This window comes from Ovis aries, chromosome 1, assembly GCF_016772045.2.
Source record: "Ovis aries strain OAR_USU_Benz2616 breed Rambouillet chromosome 1, ARS-UI_Ramb_v3.0, whole genome shotgun sequence".
Classification (NCBI taxonomy): domain Eukaryota; kingdom Metazoa; phylum Chordata; class Mammalia; order Artiodactyla; family Bovidae; genus Ovis; species Ovis aries.
Window position 1 is genome coordinate 61163542 of NC_056054.1, and position 24509 is coordinate 61188050.

General features: G+C 34.1%; 1 protein-coding gene across 6 annotated transcripts in view; it reads left to right on the plus strand.

Moving 5' to 3' along the window:
* The window catches only part of PRKACB (protein kinase cAMP-activated catalytic subunit beta), a 150585-nt gene that overhangs the window by 63001 nt on the left and 63075 nt on the right, over positions 1-24509 (plus strand). For 2 of the 6 annotated variants that reach the window (XM_012174728.5, XM_004002133.6), the window contains exon 1: positions 1119-23603. The exons of 1 other annotated variant lie outside the window; for it this stretch is intronic. In XM_012174728.5, the coding sequence (XP_012030118.1) occupies positions 23594-23603 (10 nt within the window). In that variant the 5' untranslated portion in view covers positions 1119-23593. Of the gene's footprint in view, positions 1-1118; positions 24190-24509 lie in introns of those variants that run through there. 3 more of the 6 variants (XM_004002132.5, XM_060411270.1, XM_012174750.5) reach the window with 3 other exon arrangements.

Genomic DNA, 24509 nt, shown 5'->3' on the forward strand with positions numbered 1-24509 from the left:
TCGTTAAGCAGTAGGCAGGAAATCATAAGATTTTTTGATAGATTACTTTTTTATAATTTATTTTTTAATTGAAGGATAATTGCTTTACAGAATTTTGTTGTTTTCTGTCAAACCTCAACATCAATCAGCCATAAGTATACACATATTCCCTCCCTCCTAAATCTCCCTCCCATCTTCCATTAGATTTTTTTTTAAAGATCTTTCTTTCCTTTCCCTCCTTCCTCCCCCCTTATCATCCTTTAATAAAAGTGTCACAGGCAAGTACCCACAATCAGTTTTAAATGTCACAGGTCACATTTTTGTGTAAATGGACAGTTTACTTTTAACTGAAGGAGCTGTTTCAAAGTGAGATCCCTAAATGAAGAGATCAGGTAAGCAGCAATCCTCAGTGTCAAGTCTAGAAATTAACATATCTCAGTCAACTAGAAGGATTTTTTTCCTCTCAATTGAAATTTCTTGCTGTGACTGATTTTATATACTTTAAATCTTAATATTTTTTCAAATTATAGAATGTTTTAAAATGTACTGCTGATGTCCACTTGTCAGCAAATTATGTTTGGTAAGCAATACTACCATACTAAGTTTTTGTAGTTTCTGTACATATTAAATTTAAGTCAGTGAGTTTCCAATGTTGAGTTTTTTTTAATTACAGTTCACATTTTTTTCATTAAAAGTTATGTTTGTTTTTTAGTGTTTTGTAATATCTGTTCCATAACAGTTTTCAATGAAAAGTTAACTGTTTATAAGGATCTATAAAGTCTATACTAGTCTGTATTAGCTGATTTGCTGGGGGAAAAATACACAGCCTTTTAAACTTACTACATTTGGAGAGTAGGTTGACCTTCAGTATTTGTATAGGGTTGTAATGCATGTTTAAATAGTTTTTCTTTTAAAAATTTTTTTCAGCTTATTATATTTAAAGCTTTATATTTAATGTTCTCATTAACCTGTGTATTAGTATTAAAACACTCAAACATAGACCCTTTTAGGATGATATTGCAAGTCTTTAAAATCTTCATCTCTAGTTGGACAGTTTTAAGACTCAGTAATGTGCTGTTTTATATTAACAGGAAACAGAACAGCAGTAGTGGTTTGAATACCCTGCAAACAGGAAGTTTGACACATGCATAGCTCTTAGCTTCTGTGTAAGTAGTTGTTGAGCTCCTTCTGGAAATATTTTCAGTTACGATAAGTTAAGTGTAAATACACATGAATGGCAGCTTATAGAGAAGTACCCTGTAACCAATATACAGGTACTACTGCTCTTCAGAAATTGGAAGGTTTTGCTAGCCGATTATTTCATAGACACTCCAAAGGTACTGCACATGATCAGAAAACAACTCTGGAAAATGACAGCCTTCATTTCTCTGAACATACTGCCTTATGGGACAAATCAAGTAAGTTTTGTTTTTGTTTTTTGATGATACATTGTAACTAGAAGCTAAAATACTAATTGGGGTTTTAGAATCACTCAGAGAACTGTGGGGGTGTTTTTTAGTTGTTGTCTTTTTTGTAATTTGTACAAATATATTTTGCAAGGTAAAGTTGAAAAAAATCCACAAAAACTTGATTATAAATTGAGCTGAATTACATAGCTCATGGTTTTAAATACAATCAGTTAAATTATCAGTGGGAAAATTTTCTGCAAGATTCTTAATTTCTGGTATGTATTACAGTTTTGTTTGTATTTTTTTGTTTTTATGTAAAAGTGAAATGCCTACATTTAAGAGAGATAATCAGTTTATTTTATTAAATGTCATACATTTATAAGCCTTAAAATTCAAAAGGGGGTAAAAGAACTCTTGAATTTATAATTAAATTTTTATTATATTTGCCATATTTTATTTTTAAATGCATGTGTAAAAGTTACTTTAGTTTAACAAGCAGGATTTATAATATGGAAGCATACTATGATTATTCTATGTGTTCTATGTGAAATCTTACATTTATAATATTAAAAATATCAGAAGATTTCTTATAGTGGAGGGTACTTGTTTATGCATGCATCACATTCTTTCCAGACATGGTAAAATGTTTGGACTTACTGCTTGACTGAAATGGTGATACGTAATGATTTTTTTGTGACGTGCAATTTTTAAAGGATACATTTCAATTATAAACAATACCAGTGCCTGCCATTCCACATCTCACCTTGAATCTTCCTCAAAGTATTTTTGTCACTCTGATTAAAGGAACAACAGAATTACTCTTGGTACTTTTTAGTGTGTTTGATCACCAAATAGCACTAGGTTTGGCTTCTTTCTGTTTATATACTCCATAGCAGTTAAGGAGAAAAACTCAGCTAAAAAGGCAACAACAGAACAAGAATGGCTTGCAGAATCGATACCTTTGTTTATATAGTAGCTTCATAGTTCCACGGAAGCTTATTTGAATTTCTTTTAATCACATCAGAATTTTTTTTGCCTTTAAGTTATATTAGGGAGAAAGTAAAAAACATGTATTTGTACTTTTTTTTTCTTTCTAGAGATTTTGATTATTTATAATTAATCCTTACTATGTAACAAGTTGATAGATGAGAAATCGCAAATATCTTCAAGGTAATGAACTGTTGAATATTGACATAGGAGTACATTATTAACATTTACCAAGCAACAAAAGTTTGCTGTTCATTCTCCTTGCCCTATTCTTAAATTGCAGTCTTCTAAGGCCTTTTGGGAATCATTTTTATGTATTTCAGGAATCTTTTAATTAAACATTCAATAAGGAATGAGGATAGCACTGGATTAGTACATTAGCCCCTATTTCTACAAATAGAGGGTATCACATAGTAAATGTATCACAAATAATGAATGTCATGGGCTTTTAATAATGAAAAGTTGTGTTTGAGCTGTACCCTCAACATTTAAAAAAATGTGTGGGGCTTATAACATTTTCTGAGATGCATTTTAAAATCTAGCAACTAAAGGTAATATCAGGAACTATGATTTCTTTTGGAGAAACAAATAAAATGCTGTTAACATATTTCTTTATTATGATGTCACAAAATAAGTTAATAGGATCATAGTGCACAGTGAAATTAAGTACAAACTTTGTAGCCATTCAAATAATAGATGTGATATAAGACATAGTTAAAGAGTGACTGAATGTTCATTAATCAAGCATTCTTTCACTTTCTATTTCATATCCCAGAATATCACAGACAAATTAATTGTATATATGTAGTGATGAGTATGGAGTTCTGGTTTCCTATTATGAAATGTTTTGAAGTAGAGGAGAAAGTAAGGATACAACAGAAACAGAGGAATCCGTTTGTTTCAAAATTCCAAGGTTTATTTTTTGTGGTGGAAACACAAATTTTTATTCATTTATAGTGTGAGTTATGGAAGGCACTTTGACAGTATGAAGTTTTCATGCAAACTACATTCTTCATGCTACTTAGGACAATTTACTTGCATGATTTGTTTGATAAGAAAAAAGAATGTAATATCTTCTGCTGATAAGCTCTCTGAGTATGCTTGTTTCAAAAGTTCTATTTAGGAAATAAAATAAGCACAGAAACTACATTTAATTTTATTGAAAATTAGGTTTCTGAACTATTGAGTAAAGATTATAATGATCAATTTAGGCATATATGAAATGTAACAAGTTTAATACAAGTTTCTTTATTCTTCAGTGACATTAAATTTAAGAAGAAACAAAAAATAAAGGCCGTGTAGTGGTTTCCAGGTGTCTTAAATGTGTTTTATCTTTTACTACTAAAGTAACAGGAATTCCTGTTTGATAACATAAATATTTAACAGCTGATTCCATGAACATATAAGTACATGAAGTTCAAAACAAAAACATGAAGGAATTCTTTTTATTATGACTCAGAATGAAAGGGAATATTGACATTCCACTGAGTTTTCTTTCTAGCAAATTTGTTATGGTTAGCTTCTAAATCTTTCTTTGATCATAAACACTACGTTGAGTTATACAATGCTGAACTTGATGGAAGTTTTGCACGTTTTAAATGTTGGACTTTATATATTTTATGTCTAATTGCAACAGTTTAAACGCTGAATAGATGAATACCATCAAATACTTTACCTATTCTTTCCTGTGAATATATATATTCCTGTATATATACAATATACATATCCATATTAGTGAAGTTTAGATAAAAATACTGTATTGAACAAATGAGAAATTTTGTATATGGATGTTTTTCAGATAGAATCAGAGCTCAGTTCAGTTCAGTTGCTCAGTCATGTCCAACTCTTTGTGACCCCATGAACCATAGCATGCCAGGCCTCCCTGTCTACCAACTCCCAGAGTTTACCCAAATTCATGTCCATAGAGTTGGTGATAACCATCCAACCATCTCATCCTCTGTCATCCCCATCTCCTCCTGCCCTCAATCTTTCCCAGCATCAGGGTCTTTTCAGATGAGTCAGCTCTTTGCATCAGGTGGCCAAAGTATTGGAGTTTCAGCTTCAACATCAGTCCTTCCAGTGAACATTCAGGACTGATCTCCTTTAGGATGGACTGGTTGGATTTCCTTGCAGTCCAAGGGACTCTCAAGAGTCTTCTCCAACTTCAAAAGCATCAATTCTTCAGTGCTCAGCCTTCTTCACAGTCCAACTCTCACATCCATACATGACTACTGGAAAAGCCATAGCCTTGACTAGACAGACCTTTGTTGGCAAAGTAATGTCTCTGCTTCATAATATGCTGTCTAGGTTGTCTAACTCTCCTTCCAAGGAGTAAGTGTCTTTTCATTTCATGGCTGCAGTCACCTTTAACTCCTCTGAGACTCAAAATTCATTCTTCCGTATACTTGAAGCCTCCATCTTCTTCTTAATGCTAATTTCTTCTTTAGTGCTAAACTCCCACAGAAAGTTACTTATACATTTTTAAGTTGCTATTTCCTTGTTCCTTGACTACTACGTTGTCTCTATGTTTGCTCTTTCTTGTCTTGTTTTTGAGGGTAATAATTCAATATTAGTTTTCCCACAGCCTAGTTTTCAGGCTATAATATTGTAAATCCTCAAAAAATTAATTACTACCAAGAAGTAGTGGAATATTGCAGATGAAAAAAGTAGATAAAGAGATAATGTGGGAGGTCTTTTAGCCTAGAAGTTACAGAGATACAGATATAGTACACTAAAGCAGCTGTCTCCAACCTTTTAGGCACCAGGGAAGACAGTTTTTCCACAGACTGGGGGAAGGATGATTGAAGTCCATTACACTGACTGTGTACTTTAGTTCTATTATTATTACATCAGCTCTACCTCAAATCATCATGCATTAGATCCTGGAGGTTGGAGACCTCTGCACTAAAGCATGGGAGTAAACTGCCTTAAAGACTGTATAAACTTTGGAAAGTTAAAACTGCCTAAACTGGTCTATTATAACTGCTTTAGCTTTTTGCAGATTCTATTCCATTATCAAGATAATGGGGATAATTCCCTGTGCTGTACATTAAATCCTTGTTGCTTCTGTACTTAATATGTAGTATTTTGCATATGTTAATCTCATACCATTAATTTGTGCCCCACCCTTTCCCTCTCTACCCTGGTAACCACAAGTTTATTTTCAGTGTCTGTGAGTTGGTTTTCTATGTCTGTGAGTCTGTTTCTGTCTGTGAGTCATATTTGTCTTTCTCTAACTTATTTCACTAAGCATAATATTATCTAGGGCCATCCACGTTACTGAAAATGGCAGTATTTCATTATTTTTAGTAGCTGAATATTATGTATGTGTATATATATATATTTATATACATATCTACACCTACATATATATACACACACATACACACACATATATACACACATCTATATACCATACCTTCCAGTTGTCTATTGATGGACATTTGGGTTGCTTCCATGTCTTGGCGATTGTAAATAGTGCTGCTATGAAGGTTAGGGTGCATGTATCTTTTTGAATTATTGTTTTCTTTTTTTTTTTTTTGGATACATGTATCCTAGAGTGGAATTGCTGAATCATATGGTAATTACTGTTCCCCCTAGTGGCTGCACCAATTTACATGCCCATCAACAGTTTATGAGACTTTCCTTTTCTCCATATCTTCTCCAACATTTGTTATTTGTACATTTTGGTTGATAGCCATTCTGTGAGGCATGAGGTGATAGCTTTGTGTGGTTTTGATTTTTGCATTTCTCTTAATAATTAGCTATGCAGAACTAACACTTTTGGCCACTATGTGAACATGATAATGAGTAGTCAGACAATGAAATCCATTATAACAACAATGTAAGGTGTTTCTTCTACTTGGAATTTCCTACTACTGCCAGTGGTGGGGATATATCCTACTTTAAGCCTCTGCTCACATACTATCTCTGTAACAAAATCACTGAAGCATTCTGTTCCTCTGACTTTTATCCTTTTTAGAATTCATGATCTCTTCCTGTGTTCTATAACATCTATACTCACTTCTGTTATGCTTTATTATATAGTATTAAAATTATATTACATTAGTCCTCAAGTTACCTCTCTCCCCTATTTGATTTTTGTATTGCCAGCATATTTCTCAGTTAATGTTGAATTGTTTATTAGACCAACATTTAATATCACTATAGTCTTATAGTAACAAGCTTTCTCTAAAAGTTTGTTCTATTGTGAACTTTGTAATCTACATGGTTAGAGAAAGAAGACTGAGTATATAATATTATATAGTGTCTTTCTCAAGTTTCATCCCAGTTTAGTAGCATTAGCATCACCCAGGAGCCTGTTAAAAATCAGGCCCAGATCTAGATCTAGTGAGTCAGAATCTGATCTTTAACAAGATTATCCAGCTGATTGATATGCACATTAAAGTTTGAGAAACACTTTTTCCCTAATAACGTTGTAATCTGATTACAAATATTATGCCTTCATTGGAGAAAATTAGCAAACTGTAGAAAAGAACAAAGTAAAAAAATCACATGCAATCCCACCAAAAGATAATCTTGTTCTATGTATATCTGTTTTATGCATAGGTAGACAAATTTCCACTGTAAACTAGAATCTCTCGATACAATATGTCATAACATTTTGCCTTATCATAGAGATTGTTCTACAGCACAAATGGCTTTTTTGTATTCAGTCTTAAGGATATACCACAATTTAAACCATCACTAGCCATCTAGACTTTTTAATTTTTTGCTGTTTTATAAAAAACTGTTGTGATAAACATCTTTGTAGCTAAATCTTTGTGCATATCATTATATTTATATTTTATAGAACAAATGTAGAGAACTGTTATAATCATTTTAAGACTTTTGTATTAAATTCTGTCCCAGATACACATGTACTGTATTCTTTCAGAATTAAATTTGTTTCAAATTGGTTGCATCCCAATACAAAATAAAAAGTTTGAAGTTTATTAAAAAAAAGTGCTAAATGCAAAGAGAGATTATTAAAAGCAGCAAAGGAAAAGCAACAGAAAACCCATACAATTAACAGTGGACCTTTCAGCAGAAACTCTGTAGGCCAGAAGGGAATGGCCAGATATATTTAAAGTACTGAAAGAGAAAAATCTACCACCAAGATTACTATACCTGGCAAAGATCTCATTCGAAATTGATGGAGAAATCAAAAGCTTTACAGACAAGCAAAAGTTAAGAAAACTCAGTACCACCAAACCAGCCTTGCAGCCTATACTAAAGGGACTTACATAGCCAGTAAACACAAGAGAAAGGAAAGAACTGCAAAAGCAAACCCAAAACAATTGAGAAAATGCCAATAGTAACATATATATCAATAATTATCTTAAATGTAAACCGATTAAATGCACCAACCAAAGATACAGACTGACTGAATGGATACAAAAATAAGACCCATATGTGTATATATATATATATATATATATATATATATATATACACACACACACACACACACATATACCTATATACTGCCCACTGGAGACGCACTTCAGAACTAGAGACACATACAGACTGAAAGTAAAAGGTTGGAAAAGATATTATATGCAAATGGAAAGCAAAAGAAAGCTGGAGTGACAATCCTTATTTCAGACAAATAGACTTTAAAATAAAGAATATTATAAGAGACAAAGAAGGACAGTACATAATGATCAGTCCAAGAAGAAGACATAACAATTGTAAATATTTATGCACCTAATATAGCACCTCGATACATAAGGGAAACACTAACAGGCATAAGAGGGGAAATTGACAGTAACACAATAGTAGTGGACTTTAACACCCCACTTACACCATTGGACAGATCATCAAAACAAAGAATCAGTAAGGAAACAGAAACCTTAAATGAAACATTAGACCATATGGACCTAATGGATATCTTCAAGACTTTCCATCCAAATGCAGAAGAATACACTTTCTTCTGAAGTGCACATGGAATATTCTCCAGGAGAGACTGCATCTTGGGCCACAAATCAAGCCTCAATAAATTTAAGAAAATTGAAATTGTATCATATATCTTCTCTGACCACAATGCTGTGAGACTAGATATCAACTGCATGAAAAAAAAAAGAAAGAAAACTGCAAAAAATACAAACTCATGGAGATTAAACAGTACATTACTAAAGGTTACTGAAGAAATAAGAAAGGAAATCAGAAGATTCCTAGAAACAAATGACAATGAAAACACGATGACCCAAAACTTATGGGATTCAGCAAAAGCAGTTCTAAGAGGGAAGTTTATAGCAATACAGTAATTCATTAAGAAACAAGAAAAGCATTGAATAGACAACCTAACTCTACATCTAAAGCAGCTAGAAGAAGAAGAACAAAAAAATCCCAAAGTCCACAGAAGGAAAGAAATCATAAAGATTAGAGCAGAAATAAATGAAAAAAAATGAATACCTTAAATTAACAGATAGCAAAGATTAATAAAACTAAAAGCTGTTTCTTGAAAAGATAAACAAAATTGACAAACCACTAGTCAGACTTATCAAGAAAAAAAAGGAGAAAGATCAACAAAATTAGAAATAAAAAAGGAGAGGTTACAAAAGAAAACACAGAAGTACAACGGACCATAAGAAAATATGAGACAACCTAGAGGACAATCTAGAGGAAACGGACAGATTCTTAAAATAGGTCAGCCTCCCAAGACTGAACTGGGAAGGAAATAGAAATTATGAACAACCCAGTTACAAACACTGAAATCGAAACAGTGATCAAAAATCTCCCCAAAACAAAAGCCCAGGGCCAGATGGCTTCCCAGGGGAATTCTATCAAACATTGAGAGAAGAGTTAATGCCTATTTTTCTGAAACTATTCCAAAAAATTGCAGAGGAAGGAACATCTCCAGACTCATTCTGTGAGGCCACTATCACCCTGATACCAAACCAGACAAAGACAACACAAAAAAAGAAAACTACAGGCCAGTATCACTGATGAACATAGATGCAAAAATCCTCAACAAAATTCTAGCAAGCAGAATTCAGCGACACATTAAAAAGCTCATACACCATGATCAAGTCAGGTTTATTCCAGGGATGCAAGGATTCTTCAATGTATGCAAATCAATCAATGTGATACACCATATTAGCAAATTCAAAGATAAAAAGCATATGATCATCTCAATAGATGCAGGAAAGGCCTTCAACAAAATTCAGCATCCATTTATGATAAAAACGCTTCAAAAAATGGGCATAGAAGGAACCTACTTCAACATAGTAAGGCCATATATGAAAAGCCCACAGCACATTGTTCTCAATGGTGAAAAACAAAGCATTCCCTCTGAGATCAGGAACAAGACAATGGTGTCCAGTCTCACCGCTATTATTCAACATAGTTTTGGAAGTCCTAGCTATGGCAATTAGAGAAGAAAAGGAAATAAAAGGAGTCCATATCAGAAAAGAAGAAGTAAAACTCTCACTGTTTGCAGATGACATGATACTGTAAATAGAAACCCAACAGAAACTATCAGAAAATTACTAGAGCTAATCAGTGAATTCAGCAAAGTTGCAGGATACAAGCTTAATACACAGAAATCACTTGCATTCCTATATACTAACAATGAAAAATCAGAAAGAGAAATTAAGGAATCAATCCCATTCACCATTGCAACAAAAAGAATAAAATACCTAGGAATAAATCTACCTAAGGAGACAAAAGACCTGTATACAGAAAAATTATAAGACACTGATGAAAGAAATCAAAGATGACATGAACAGATGGAGAGATATTCCATGTTCCTGTGTAGGAAGAGTCAACATTGTGAAGATGACTACACTACCAAATGCAGTCTACAGACTCAATGTGATCCCTATCAAATTACCGATGGCACTTTTCACAGAACTAGAACAAAAAATTTCACAGTTCACAGGGAAACACAAAAGACCCTGAATAGCCAAAGCAGTCTTGAGAAAGAAGAATGGAGCTGGAGGAATCAACTTTCCTGACTTCAGACTATACTACAAAGCTCTAGTCATTAAGACGGTATGGTACTGGCACAAAAACAGAAATATAGACCAATGGAACAAGATAGAGAACCCAGAGATAAACCCATGCACTTATGGATATCTTATTTTTGACAAAGGAGACAAGAATAATGCAATGAGGCAAAGACAGTATCTTCAATAAGTGATGCTGGGAAAACTGGACAGCTATGTACAAAAGAATGAAATTAGAACACTACCTAACATCACACACAAAGATAAACTCAAAATGGATTGAAGACCTACATGTTCGACCAGAAACTATAAAACTCTTAGAGGAAAACATAGGTAGAACACTCGATGACATAAAGCAAGATCTTCTATGACCCACCTCCTAGAGTAATGGAAATAAAAACAAAAATAAACAAGTGGGACCTAATTAAACTTAAAAGCTTTTGCAAAGCAAAGGAAACTACAAACAAGGTGAAAAGACAGCCCTCATTGAGATGGGAGAAAGTAATAGCAAAGGAAACAACTGACAAAGAATTAATTTCCAAAATATACAAGCAGCTCATACAACTCAATACCAGAAAAGCAAACAACCCAATCAAACAGTGGGAAAGGGACCTGAAGAGACATTTCTCCAAAGAAGACCTGCAGATGGCCAACAAGCACATGAAAAGATGCTCAGCATCACTCATTATTACAGAAATGCAAATCAAAACTACAATGAGATACCATCTCTCACCAGTCAGAATGGCCATCATCAAAAAATCTATAAACAATAAATGCTAGAGAGGATGCAAAGAAAAGGGAACATTCTTGCATTTCTGGTGTGAATGTAAACTGAAACAGCCACTATGGAAGATGGTATAGAGATTCCGTTAAAAGCTAGGAGTAAAACCGCCATATGACCCAGCAATCCCACTTCTAGGCTTATAACCTGAGGAAGCCAAAATTGAAAAAGACACAGGTACCCCCGTGTTCATTGCAGCACTATTTACAACAGCTAGAACAGGGAAGCAACCTAGATGTCTGTTGACAGATGAATGGATAAAAAAGCTGTGGTACATATACACAATGAAGTGCTGCTGCTGCTGCTGTTAAGTCGCTTCAGTCATGTCCGACTCTGTGCGACCCCATAGACGGCAGCCCACCAGGCTTCCCCATCCCTGGAATTCTCCAGGCAAGAACACTGGAGTGGGTTGCCATTTCCTTCTCCAATGCATGAAAGTGAAAAATGAAAGTGAAGTCACTCAGACGTGTCCAACTCCCAGCAACCCCATGGACTGCAGCCTACTAGGCTCCTCTGTCCATGGGATTTTCCAGGCAAGAGTACTGGAATGGGGTGCCATTGCCTTCTCCGCAGTGAAGTACTACTCAGCCGTGAAAAGGAATACATCTGAGTCAGTTCTAACGAGGTGGATGAACCTAGAGCCTATTACACAGAGTGAAGTTTACTGACATATATGGACTCTAGAAAGATGGTACTAATGAACTTATTTTCAGGGCAACAGTGGAGAAACATAGAGAACAGACCATGGACATAAGGGTAGGGGAGGAGGGAGAACAGGAGATATGTGGAGAGAGTAACATGGAAATTTACAATACTATATGTAAAATAGATAGCCCGTGGGAATTTGCTGTATGACTTAGGGAACTCAAACAGGGACTCTGTGACAGGCTGAAGGTTGGGATGAAGAGGGAGATGGGAGAGAGGTTCAGGAGGGAGGGGACATGAGTGTACCTATGGTTCATTCTTGTTGATGTATGACAGAAAACCACAAAATTCTGTAAAACAATAATCTTTCAATTAAAATTTTTAATGCTAAATGACAAAAAAATTTTTTTCAGTATTCAGAGACATGTTTAAATTCTGTAGTATTATTTTCTGGTACATGGTGTGCTTTATTTTCTTTTTTATGTTAGTGTTTATCAAAAATTTTCCCCCTTTTCAAAATTGGTCAATTATTAGTAGCAAATGGTCTGAGAGACATGTTTTAGTTGTTGCATAGGGCATTATCTTTGGTAGTCAACATATGATAATCTGCTTGGGTTGGAGATTCATTCGTATTATACAGTTTATTTTCTAGTTCTGATTGTGCAAAATAGCAGTGATTTATACCACTCCACTCCCACATTTCCAGGGTAGAATACTGTCATATACATTATCACATGCAACATTTATTTACTGTCAGGCATCATTCTAAGCACATTGCATATATTAGTTTATGTAATGCTTTTTAAAAACCCAATAAAATAGATTCTATTATTATTAACATCTTACAGATGAAGAGACTGAAACACATTGAGGTAAAGTAGTTTTCTCAAGGTAACATAACTAACAAGATAAAATCTGAACCCAGACAGTCTGAATCCAGGGCCCATATTCTTGATAACTGTTCTGTAAAATCTTTCTGTAAGTTTATAAGAAAAATGGTGTTTGGGTCCTATAGCAAAGATTTCTGTCTGAGTTTTTCTTTTAGTTGCAGAGACATAATGCATATTATGAAGACCAGAATACTAACAGGCTGGTCAGAGAACTTTGAAAATAAAATGTCATCCAGAAAGAGCTAATTATTTGAAACTAGGAGAATAATGCATTTTCTCAGGGAGTGGGTATTACTTGCAAGTCCTAAAAAATGGCTGCTTTTAGCACTGGGGTCTGGTTATGGTTGTATAATAAGTATAGCCTACTTAGGATACAAATTAGGTCTCATCTTTGAAATATGCAAATTAATCACTGTACTCATCCCCTCACATTAGCAGAACTTCTAAATGGCTCTTTTTAGGGTCTTCTTCCAGCCCCCTTCAAGTATGGCTAAACTTCTGAGAGTTTACTCATTCCAGAGAGACTAATCTTTCCAAAGGTTGGATGAAGAAAGAGATGGGTATTTTGATTACTGTATAAGCTAGTAATCTCATTTTTGGCTGCTATTGATTTTGCCACTGCTGCATATTTCATGGTTTAAACTGGTCCCAAGAATTTGACATATCCTTGCTCTTGATGCAATGCCCTGATACTTATAGAGAGAATTCTCAATGGGATGATGTCTCTTTATGGAGACACTGATTCTTTTTTTAATATTTTAAGTTTTATTGTTATTTTACTATAATCATTAAGAAATCCTTATACTCATTCCTTTTAAATTTTTTAAATTTTATTGGAGTATAGTTAATGAGACACTGATTTTTCTGTTTTTTTAATGTATGCATTTTTCATTGAAGGATAATTGCTTTACAATATTATGTTGGTTTCTGCCATACATCAACATGAATCACCCATAGGTATACATATGTCCCCTTCCTCTTGAACCTCCTTCCCACTTCCCATTCCATCCCACCCCTCTAGGCTGTCATAGAGCCCCAGTTTGATTTCCCTGAGTCATACAGAAAGGTAGTGTGTATGTTTCCATGCCACTTTCTCCATTTATCCCACTCTCTTCTTCCCCACCCCACCCCCCGGTTCCATAAGTCTGTTCTCTATGTTTGTATCTCCATAGCTGCCCTGCAAATAGGTTCATCAATACCATCTTTCTGGATTCCATATATATGTGTTAATATACAATATTTGTTTTTCTCTTTCTGACTTACTTCACTCTGTATAATAGGCTCTAGATTCATCTACCTCATTAGCACTGACTCAAATGCATTCCTTTCTATGAGTGAATAATATTCCATTGTATGTGTATGTATCACGGCTTCTTTATCCATTCATCTGTTGATGGACATCTAGGTTGCTTCCATGACCTAGATATTGTAAATAGTGCTGCAATGAACATTGGAGGACATGTGTCTTTTTCAATTATGGTTTTCTCAGAATATGTGCCCAGTAGTGGGATTATTGGGTCATGTGGTAGTTTTATTCCTATTTTGTAAAAGAATCTCCATACTGTCTTCCATAGTGGCTATATCAATTTAAATTCCCAAGAACAGTGCAAGAGGGTTCCTTTTCTTTGCATCCTCTCCAGCATTTATTGTTTGTAGATATTTTGATGATGGCCATTCTGACTGGTGTGAAGTAGAATCTTATTGTAGTTTTGATTTGCATTTCTCTAATAATGAGTGATATGAGGATCTTGTCATGTGTTTATTAGCCATCAATTTGAGACACTGATTCTTAATGGGAGAATCAACTCCCGCCCCCCCCCCCTTACAGTGTTATACTCATTCAAGGCTTATACCCAGATTTAGTTTCTGGGTATACTTTATACTTATTTAATTTTATATACTTTAATTTATACTTACATGCTTAGTCATCCTGGCTTCGTGCCAGGTTGAATGTGTGAGAAGGTGCTTTTGACTCATCCCTACATGTATTAAAGTCAGCCTTCCTTTCTTGAACATCTTTCCAGGGATACCAAACTGGTTGTCTGACCCAGATGTAGCTCACAGATTTGTTTGTTTAGTCCTCATGGCATTTTAAAATAATTGAATATGACACCATTTTTTATATAAATATAAAATGCTGATTTTAAAATAAGATATTTTAGATTAATACCTGGACTTTCATATTCTTGAATCATTTGAAAAACTGATTTCAGTGCCTCTTGTTCCCATATGAGAACAAATGGGCAGTGCTGAAAACTGTTCTCTTGAGTCAGGATATATGCTGTCTTATTTGCTCTAGCCTTCACTGTTTCACTACTTGTGTTGTTTTACCTTCCTGTCCTCCATAGGCACTTGAATGTGGCCTGCAGGGCCCATAATGTCACCGTAAATCACCAGATACTCCTTTCTTCTTTGATAAAGCTTTTTTAGTGTGCCTTCTTACTCATGGGCCACAGATACTATCACTAAAGTTGATGGAAGAATTTCTGGTAATTCTGAACCTTAGGAAAAATGGGGTCTGGGTTTTAAACCCTCCTTTTCAAATTCCTGTTCTGTTTTTAATGCAGATCTATTTAGCTTCCTTCCCTTTCCTTAGCTATCTTTACCATAGTGTATTGAGAGGAATAGCCTTTACAAAGCTCCAAATAATGGATGCCAACCAGCCTTAAATTTAAATAAATAAATTCTCCACTGAAGAGATTCTTCCCACAGCAAAGTAGATCTGCTTCAGGCTGTCTCTACTTAGGTACAGAAGCACTTGACAACTTTAAAAAAAAAAAAAAAAGAAATATAATTTACATGCCGTAAGACTCACTCATTATAAGAGTTTATGAGTAAACTTACACAGTTGTGCAGCCATCATTACAATAGCTTTAGAACATTTTCAGAACTGCCAACAGTTCTTTTGTACTCTGTTGCAATCAGTTGCACTTTCACCTCAGCCTCAGACAAACGCTGATCATGGGCTTCCCTCATAACTCGGTAAAGAATCCACCTGCAATGCAGGAGACCCCAGTTCAGTTCCTGGGAAGATCTGCTGGAGAAGGGATAGGCTACCCGCTCCAGTATTCTTGGGCTTTCCTTGTGGCTCAGCTGGCAAGGAATCTGCCTGCAATGCGAGAGACGAGGGTTTGACCCCTGGTTTGGAAGATCCCCTGGAGAAGGGAAAGGCTATCCACTCCAGTATTCTGGCCTGGAGAATTCCATGGACTATATAGTCCATAGGGTCCCAAAGAGTCAGACACAACTGTGCGACTTTCACTTTCATGGATTTCCTTTTCTGACTGTTTTATAAAAATGGAATTAGACAGTATATATAATCTATTGTTTCTGGTTTCTTGAACTTATAATGCTTTTGAGGTTTGTCCATGTTATGGAATATATCAATAGTTGGTTCCTTTTTATTTATGATACTGTGTTGTGTGGATAAAACATTTCTGTTTATCTGTTCAGCAACTGATGAACATTAGGATTGTTTTTAGTTTAGGGTTTATTTGGATAGTGTTGCTGTATCTGTCTGCATGCAAGACTGGGTGGACATATGCTTTCATTCCTCTTGTGTTGATATCTAGAAGCATTACTGGGTTATATGGTAAGTTTATGTTTATCTTTTTAAGAAAATTCTGAATTATTTTTCTAAGAAGCTTAATATTTTATATTCCCATCAATAATGTTAGGAGGGTTACAGTTTCTTCACATTATTATTTAAAACACTTGGTATTATCAGTCATTTTTATTTCAGCCATTCTGTTGTGTGTGAATTAGCAGTTAATTATGGTTTCAGTTTGTATTTTTCTAATGACTCATGATAATGAGCGTTTTTTCATGTTCTTATAAATGATTGGTGTATCTACTTTGGAAATTCATTTTTCAAATCTGTTGCCCAATTGAGGGTGTTTTTCCCTATTTCAACTCTTTAAAGTTCTTTATAAATTCTGAACACAAGTTGTTTGCCAAATAGATAATTTGCAATTATTTTCTCCTCACTTGTGGCATGTCTTAACTTCTTTTTTTAAAAAAAATATTTGCTTATCTATTTGGCTGCTGGATTCTTAGTTGTGGCACACAGGATCTTCTGTTGTGGTATATAGACTCTAGTTGTGGTGTACATGCTTAGCTGCTCTGAGGCATGTGGGACGCAGTTCCCTGACCAGGGATTGAATCCACATCCCCTGCATTGCAAGGCAGATTCTTTTTTTTTTTTTTTATCTTCAAATATTTTTATTAATTTTTAAACTTTCTGCCACCATATTTTAATTTCCTGTCTATTTTTTATTTTATTTTTATTTTTTATTTTTTTAAATTTTTATTTTTACTTTATTTTACTTTTACAATACTGTATTGGTTTTGCCATACATTGACATGAATCCACCACGGGTGTACATGCGTTCCCAAACATGAACCCCCCTCCCACCTCCCTCCCCATAACATCCCTCTGGGTCATCCCGTGCACCATCCCCAAGCATGCTGTATCCTGCATCAGACATAGACTGGCAATTCGATTCTTACATGATAGTATACATGTTTCAATGGCAAGGCAGATTCTTAACCACTGGCCCATCAGGGAAATCCCCTTGTCTTATCTTCTTAAAAGATATCTTTCAAGAGCAAAAGTTTGTAATTTTAATGAAGTCCAGCTTATAATTTTTCTCTTGATGGTACTGTTGGTACCAAATATTAAGAAATCTTTATCTAGCCCAAGGTAATAGAGATATTTTTTCTATGTTTTCATTTGGAAATTCATTTTTTGAGTTGTTTTGTTTATGATGTGAGCTATGGAGTGGAGTTTGGGGTTTTGTTTTATTTTTCTTTTTTTTTACTCATATAGATATCCAATTTTTACTGCACCATTTGTTGAAAAGACTTTTTTCTCCATTAGTCTTCTTGGTACCTTTTATCAAAAGTCAATTGACCATAAATGGAGGGATTCACTTTTGAATTTTCAATGTTTTCCAAGTGATCAGTATATATCTGTGCTATGCTGATATCACTGTCTTGGTTACTGTAACTTTAAAGAATGTTTTGGAATCAAGTGTAGGTCCTCAAGCTTTGTTTTTCCAAAATTTTTTGGCTGTTCTGGGTCCTTTACGTTTGCATATAAATTTTAATGTCAGCCTGTCAGTTTCTAAAGACCTGCTAGGATTTTCATAGACATTTCATTCAATCTGTGGATTAATTTGTGGAGAATCCGCTCTTAAAAATACTGAATCTTACAACCCATGAAAATGAAATAGCTCTCTATTTATTTAGAAGTTCTTTAATTTCTGTGAAATGTTTTCTTTTTAATTTTTTTTTTTTTAGTGAACAAGTAATGTTAAAGTGGATTCCTGAATAGTTTTTTTCTGTTAATACCATTGTGAATGGAGCTGTTCTTTTAATTTCATTTTTGGATTATTTGTTCCTAGTATGTTAAAATGCTATTGATTTTTATATATTATATCCTGTGATATTGATTACCTTATTTATTAGTTCTTTATAGACTCTAAAGAATTTTATACATATAGAATCATGTTATCCACAAAAAAGACAGTTTTCTTCTTGTCTATTTGTATACCTTTAGTATCTTTTTTTTTTCTTTTTGGAGAAGGCAATAGCACCCCATTCCAGTACTCTTGCCTGGAAAATCCCATGGGCAGAGGACCCTGGTGGGCTGCAGTCCATGGGGTCGCGAAGAGTCGGACACGACTGAGCGACTTCACTTTCACTTTTCACTTTCATGCACTGGAGAAAGAAATGGCAACCCACTTCAGTGTTCTTGCCTGGAGAATCCCAGGGACGGGGGAGCCTGGTAGGCTGCCGTCTCTGGGGTTGCACAGATTCGGACACGACTGAAGCGGCTTAGCAGTAGCAGTACCTTTTTTCTTTAATAACTTTTTAAAATATCTTTTTCTTACCTTGTTGTACTGGCTAGAACCTTTAGTACAAAGTTGCATAGAAGTGGTGAGTTCAGACATCTTTGCTTTATTCCCGTTCTTAGGAAAAACAGTCCATCTTTCACATTTATCTTTCTTTATATATAATCTAAGCCATAGGGTTCCCCTCCCCACCTCACCCCCACACTCACCCTTTATCAGCTTGAGGAAATTCCCTTCTAGTCACAGTTTGTTGAGAGGTTTTATCACAGATATTGGATTTTGTGGAATGATTCTGCTATATACATTGAGATGTTATGTAGTTTTGTCTTTTATTCTATTCCATTAATTAATTTTCAGTATTGAAACAACTTTGTCTTCCTGGGATAAATCCTATATGGTCCTGGTGTATAGTCTTGTTTATATACTGCTGAATTAGGTTTGCTAAGTTTATGATAAAGATCTTTGTACTGTAATGGATATTGATTTGTAATTTTCTTTTGATCTTTGTCTAGTTTGGCATCAGGTCTCATAGAATAAGTTGGGAAGAGTTAGATTCTCCTTTATATTCTAAAAAAGTTTGTGTCAGGTTGGTATAGCTCTGAATGTTTCATAGAATTCCCCAGTAAAGCCATCTAGACCCGAGCTTTTCTTTGTGGGAAAAATTTTAATTACTGGTTTTTATTTGTTTCTGAGTATTTTTACATTTTCTATTTCTTCTTGAGTTAATTTTGGTAATTTGTTTCTTTCTGTGAATTTTTTCAGTTTGTCTAAATTATATAGTTTGCATGAAGTTGTTTATAGTATCCTCTTATAATCCTTTTGATTTCTCTGGCATCAGTGATGTCATCTTTTCATTCCTGACTTTGGAAATTAAGTATTTGTCTTGTTTTGTTTTATCTTTATTTTGGTCAGTCTAGGTAAAAGTTTATCAGTAAGACATATGGTCTCTTCATTTTCTCTATTGTTTTCATGTTCCATTTCATTGAATTTTACTGTGATCTTTTTGGTTTTAGTTTAATTTGCTCACTCTTAAGTTTCTTAAAGTGGAAGCTTAAATTAAATTGATTTGAGACCTTTCTTTTTTTTTAATACTTTTTTAAAGTTGTAAATTTCCTTTTAAGCTATGCTTTATATCCTAAGCATGTTGATTTCTTGTAGGTTTTTTCCATTCAGTTCAAAATATTTTCTAATTCCAAACATACATATATGTGTGTGTGTGTATGTGTGTGTGTGTGTATGTGTATATGTGTGTATTTCTGATTTCCTTTCAGATTTCTTTGTTATTTAAATCCAGTGTTGGTATTTGCAAAATTACTCTCTGTCGTTGATTCCTAATTTAATTCTGCTATAATGAAAGATCATATTATCTTGAGATTTGTTATATTGCTTAGCATATGATTAAATGGAGAATTTTCATGTCTACCTGAAAAGAATGTATTCTGCTGATGTTAGATGCTGTGTTTTATAAATGTCATTTTAATTATATAATTCATTTTCTATATTCCATTGATTCTTTTTTTTCCATGAATTATTGAGAGGAATATTTAAATTTTCAGCTGTAATTGTTGAGTTACTCAGTTCTTTCAGTTCTGTCATTTTTGTTTTAGCAGTTTGGAGACTCTTGTTCAATGCATATACATTTTTAATTGTTAAATCTCCCAGAATTATTGGCCCTTTATTATGAAATTTCCTTTTCTTTTTTTTTCCTTAGTAATATTTCTTGTCTTGAAGTCTATTTTGTCTGATACTGATACAGGTATTCCATCTGTCTTATGATTACTCTTTATATGGTATATCTTTTTCTCTCCTACCTTCATCCTGTTTTTATATTAAAATCTAAAGTGTGACCATTGTAGACAGCATATATATGTTTTTTATACAATCTGATAATTTCTGCCTTTGATCTCTTTATTCCATTCACATTTAATGTAGTTATTGATATGGTTGTGTTTACATCTTCCATTGTGCTGTTTGTTTTCTATATGTCTTAGGACTTTTTGTATTATTGTTCCTCTCTTCCTTCTTTTGTGTAAAACAGATACTTGTAGGAGGCCATTTTAATTCCTCTTTGATTTTTAAACTATAGTTTTAAAAGATATTTTCTTAATAGTTGATTTAGGGGTTAAATTACACATTTTGTCTTATCAGAATCTACTTAATTGGCTTAATTCTAGGAAAATGTAGCTACTTTGATGCAATATAGCTCCATTTCTTCTCCAATATTGTATTAATGACTAATTCTAGTAAAATATTGCTGTGTGCTGTGCTTAGTCGCTCAGTCATGTCCAATTCTTATGACCCCATAGACTGTCGCCTGCCAGGCACCTCTGTCCATGGGATTCTCCCGGCAAGAATATTAGAATGGGTTACCATTTCCTTCTCCAAGTAAAATATAGCTACTTTGATGCAGTATAACTCCATTTTGTGGAGCTATAGTATTGACTTATTCTAGTAAAATATAGTTACTTTGATCCAGTATAGCTCCATTTCTTCTCCAACTTTTTGTTATTATTTTCACATGTTGCATTTATACTTTTATGAACCTAGAAATGCAGTGTTACAATGATTGCTTCATACAATTGTAAGATCTTTAAAGAAATTAAGACAAGAAAGATAAATGTGTTTATATAGTTTTTTACCTATATATTTACCATTTCTAGTACTCTATTTCTTCCTGTCAATTTGAGTATTGTCCAGTGTCTTCTCCTTTCATCTGGGACAACTTCCGTTAACTATTTCTGCTAATAACACATATCCTCAATTGTTGTTTATCTGGAAATATCTTTATTTCACCTTTGTTTTTGTAAGATAGTGTTACTGAATAAAGAATTGTAAAAAGGTTTTTTTCTTTTAGCACCTTGAATATGTTATTCCACTGCCTTCCGGCCTCTCTCATTTTTGTGAAGAAGTCAGCATTAATCATGTTGCTTTCCCTTGTATATGATTAGTCATTTTATCTTGCTGCTTTCAAGATGTTTTCTTTGTCTTTGTCTTTTAACAACCTGAATATGAGGTGTCTCTGTATGAATTTCTTTGTGCTTACCATACTTGGCAGTGTTTGAACTTCTTGAATTAAAGATTAATGTTTTTCATCAGATTGGGACATTGTCAACCATTATTTCTGCAAATATGTTTTCTTTGCCCTTTGTCTCTCTCCTTCTAAGCTTCTTATTACATGTATGCTGATACTCTTTATATCCTACAGGATTCTGAGGCTCTGTTCATTTTTTTTTCATATTTTTTGTTCTCTGTATTCTTCAGACTGGATGATTTCTATAGATTTATCTTCAAGTTCTGACTTAGTCTGAGTCTTTTGACCTCAGCCTACTCTTGGGCTTAAGGAGTGAGTTTTAAAGTCTGAGTTATTGTACTTTCCAAGTCTATAATTTTTATATTTTAAATAGTTTCTCTTTCTATATTGAAATTCTCTTTGTTGTGTCATTGCCATCATATTTTCCTTTAATTCTTTAAATATAATTTCCTTTTATTCTTTTGACATATTTATAATAGCTGTTTTGAAGTCTTGTCTGCTAAATCTTATATCTGGGCCCATTCAGAGGCATTTTCTATCTTTTTCCTTCATTATGGATTACATAATGTTTTTGTCAAAATTTTGACTTTTTAAAATAATATTTCATAGCAACTCTGCACTCTGATTATTTTTTCTTACTTGAGGATTGTTTTTATTTATATTGTTTTGTGTTCTTTTTTGGTTTTAATCTATGGACTGTTTCTGCCATATTGTCCTGCTGCTGATTTCTGTACTAAGGATTACACTGTGTCTGCATAGCTTAGTATTCAATGATTAATCAGAGGTTGTGCACAAACACTGTGATCCAGTCTATGCTGATGGGACTGTTTGTGTGTTGAAGAGCATATTCAATATTCCAGCAGTCTTCAAGTCTTCTGCAGTGAGTTTTAAAGCTTGGGTTATTGTACTTTCAAGTCTGTATCTGCTTAAACTTCCCTTTGGGCCCTCTTGGATCTCTCCTATGGAATAGTTTCCTTGCCAACCTGTGATATATGAAGAGCTTATCTGGGCCTTCTTTGCCTCTCTCGTTTACGTTTTTTATATTCACTTTTTTGCTAGACCATCTGTCTACTCATCACCCCTACTAAGGCCACAATTTCAGACTAGCAAAGCTGGATACTTTCCCTGTTCATTCCCTACAGTTTGCTTTTTTTTTTTTTTTAATAGACAGTATCACTTATATGGGTTTTTTTGGCTGCTTCTTCAAATCATGTCAACCCTCTCTGGCAATAAAGCTCCTGCTTGTCATGGAGCCACACCCTGCACTGACTGAGCTGTGGGGGAACAGGAGCAGCACTAAACAAGAACACCACAGACTCCCACTGTGCTCATGCAGCACTTAGCAGTTTCTCGGGAATACATGCTTCTCAGATTGTTGTTTGTGATTATTAGATGTCCAGGACCATGAAGTTATTGTTTTTGATAATTTTGTCCAACTTCATAATTATTTCTTAGAAGATTTGCTGACTTACCTATTCTGTCATCACTGGAAGTCCTGTCTCCCTGGCAACTTTTAAAATGGCATGTTCACCTAAAAAGGAACCATTCTATAGATCCTTTGTACCATTTTGGTACAAATTTTCAGTCTCTGGAAATCAGAACAGTTGTTAACCATACCATCCACCTTGCTGTACAATCTGTTATCTTAATCCTGTTTAAGGGATTTTATACTTCAGCAATAATTTTTAGTAACTTTTTTGTGTACTCCCCTCTTTTGAAAACCACATAAGCGGCGTCTGACTCTGATGCTGAATTTAATCGAAGTTTATAAATAAGTTGCTTTACAATTTTCCTTTAATAGTGAAGATATATATATATTATATTTGTCTTTTCCATAATACAGAATGTTTAAATGGTTAACATTTGTGCTGCAGTATAGCTTTCTGGCTCATGAAAAATGAAAGCTATCAGCGATCTGGGCAATAAGATTCATCGCCAATAGTCACTAGCAACAGCACACAGCATTTTAATATCAGTGAGGTCCACAGCTAGCAGTAAGAGCTGGTGTAATTGAAAGACGTTTAGGTGCAATCATTCTGCTGTTTGTTCCTTGCCAGGTTCAACATGGGATTGTGTGAGTATTTGAAGAAAACAGCAATTTAAAAAAATCTTTGAAATGTAAAAAGGGTGGATGAGTGCTTAAATTTAAGATACGTTGTAATTTTTAAATCATGTGGCTCTAAAATAAAAGGGATTTTATTTGTCTTGGTTGATTAAAGCTTTAGAAAAGCTACTCCTTGGTTACAAGTGAACCGATAATTCTGGTCTAATGTTGCCGTGGTAACAACTCATGCTGATATAATTGAGAACATCTTATACATCCTGGTTCGAACATTTTCTCCCTGCCATTTTGAGTTGTTCTAGTGGTATATGAAGGAGGCTAGAATAGCTTGAAAGAAATCAAATCTAGTTATACACATCTTTGGCATTAATCTGATGTTTACTAGTGATCTCTCGCACTGAACAGTTAAGCTTTGCTTCTAGAGGCTTTTCTTTTTAAAACAAAAGAAAGCCCTTTTCATTTTCTCTGTGCTGCATGCTCTAGTGTACGTGTTTACACCATCGGTTCTTCTACCTCTAGAGACTAGCATAACTCCCTTTGCTGTTGGATTGTTGTTTTGAGCAATATGTTTTGGAAAGGTTGATTTTCATCATGAGTGGTAAGTATGCTCTCTGAGACTCTGTAACTTTGTATTTTTTAAAAATATTTAACTGTAAGAGGGAAAAAAATGTTTTTTAGAGAGGTAATTGTAAAGCCAGAGCTACAATGAGTTACATTTTCTCTTGATGCTTTTTCATTTAGAGCTTACAGTAATTTGCCTTTTAAATCCATTAAGAACTGTGAACAATTAATACCACTATTAATAGTCAATACCAGGCATCAGTTTCTAGTCTATCTTATGGTTTAATTTATTATATTCACTAATATGTTGTTATTAATTGTGTTATAAATTAGTGAGTAAAAGATCCACTATGGTAA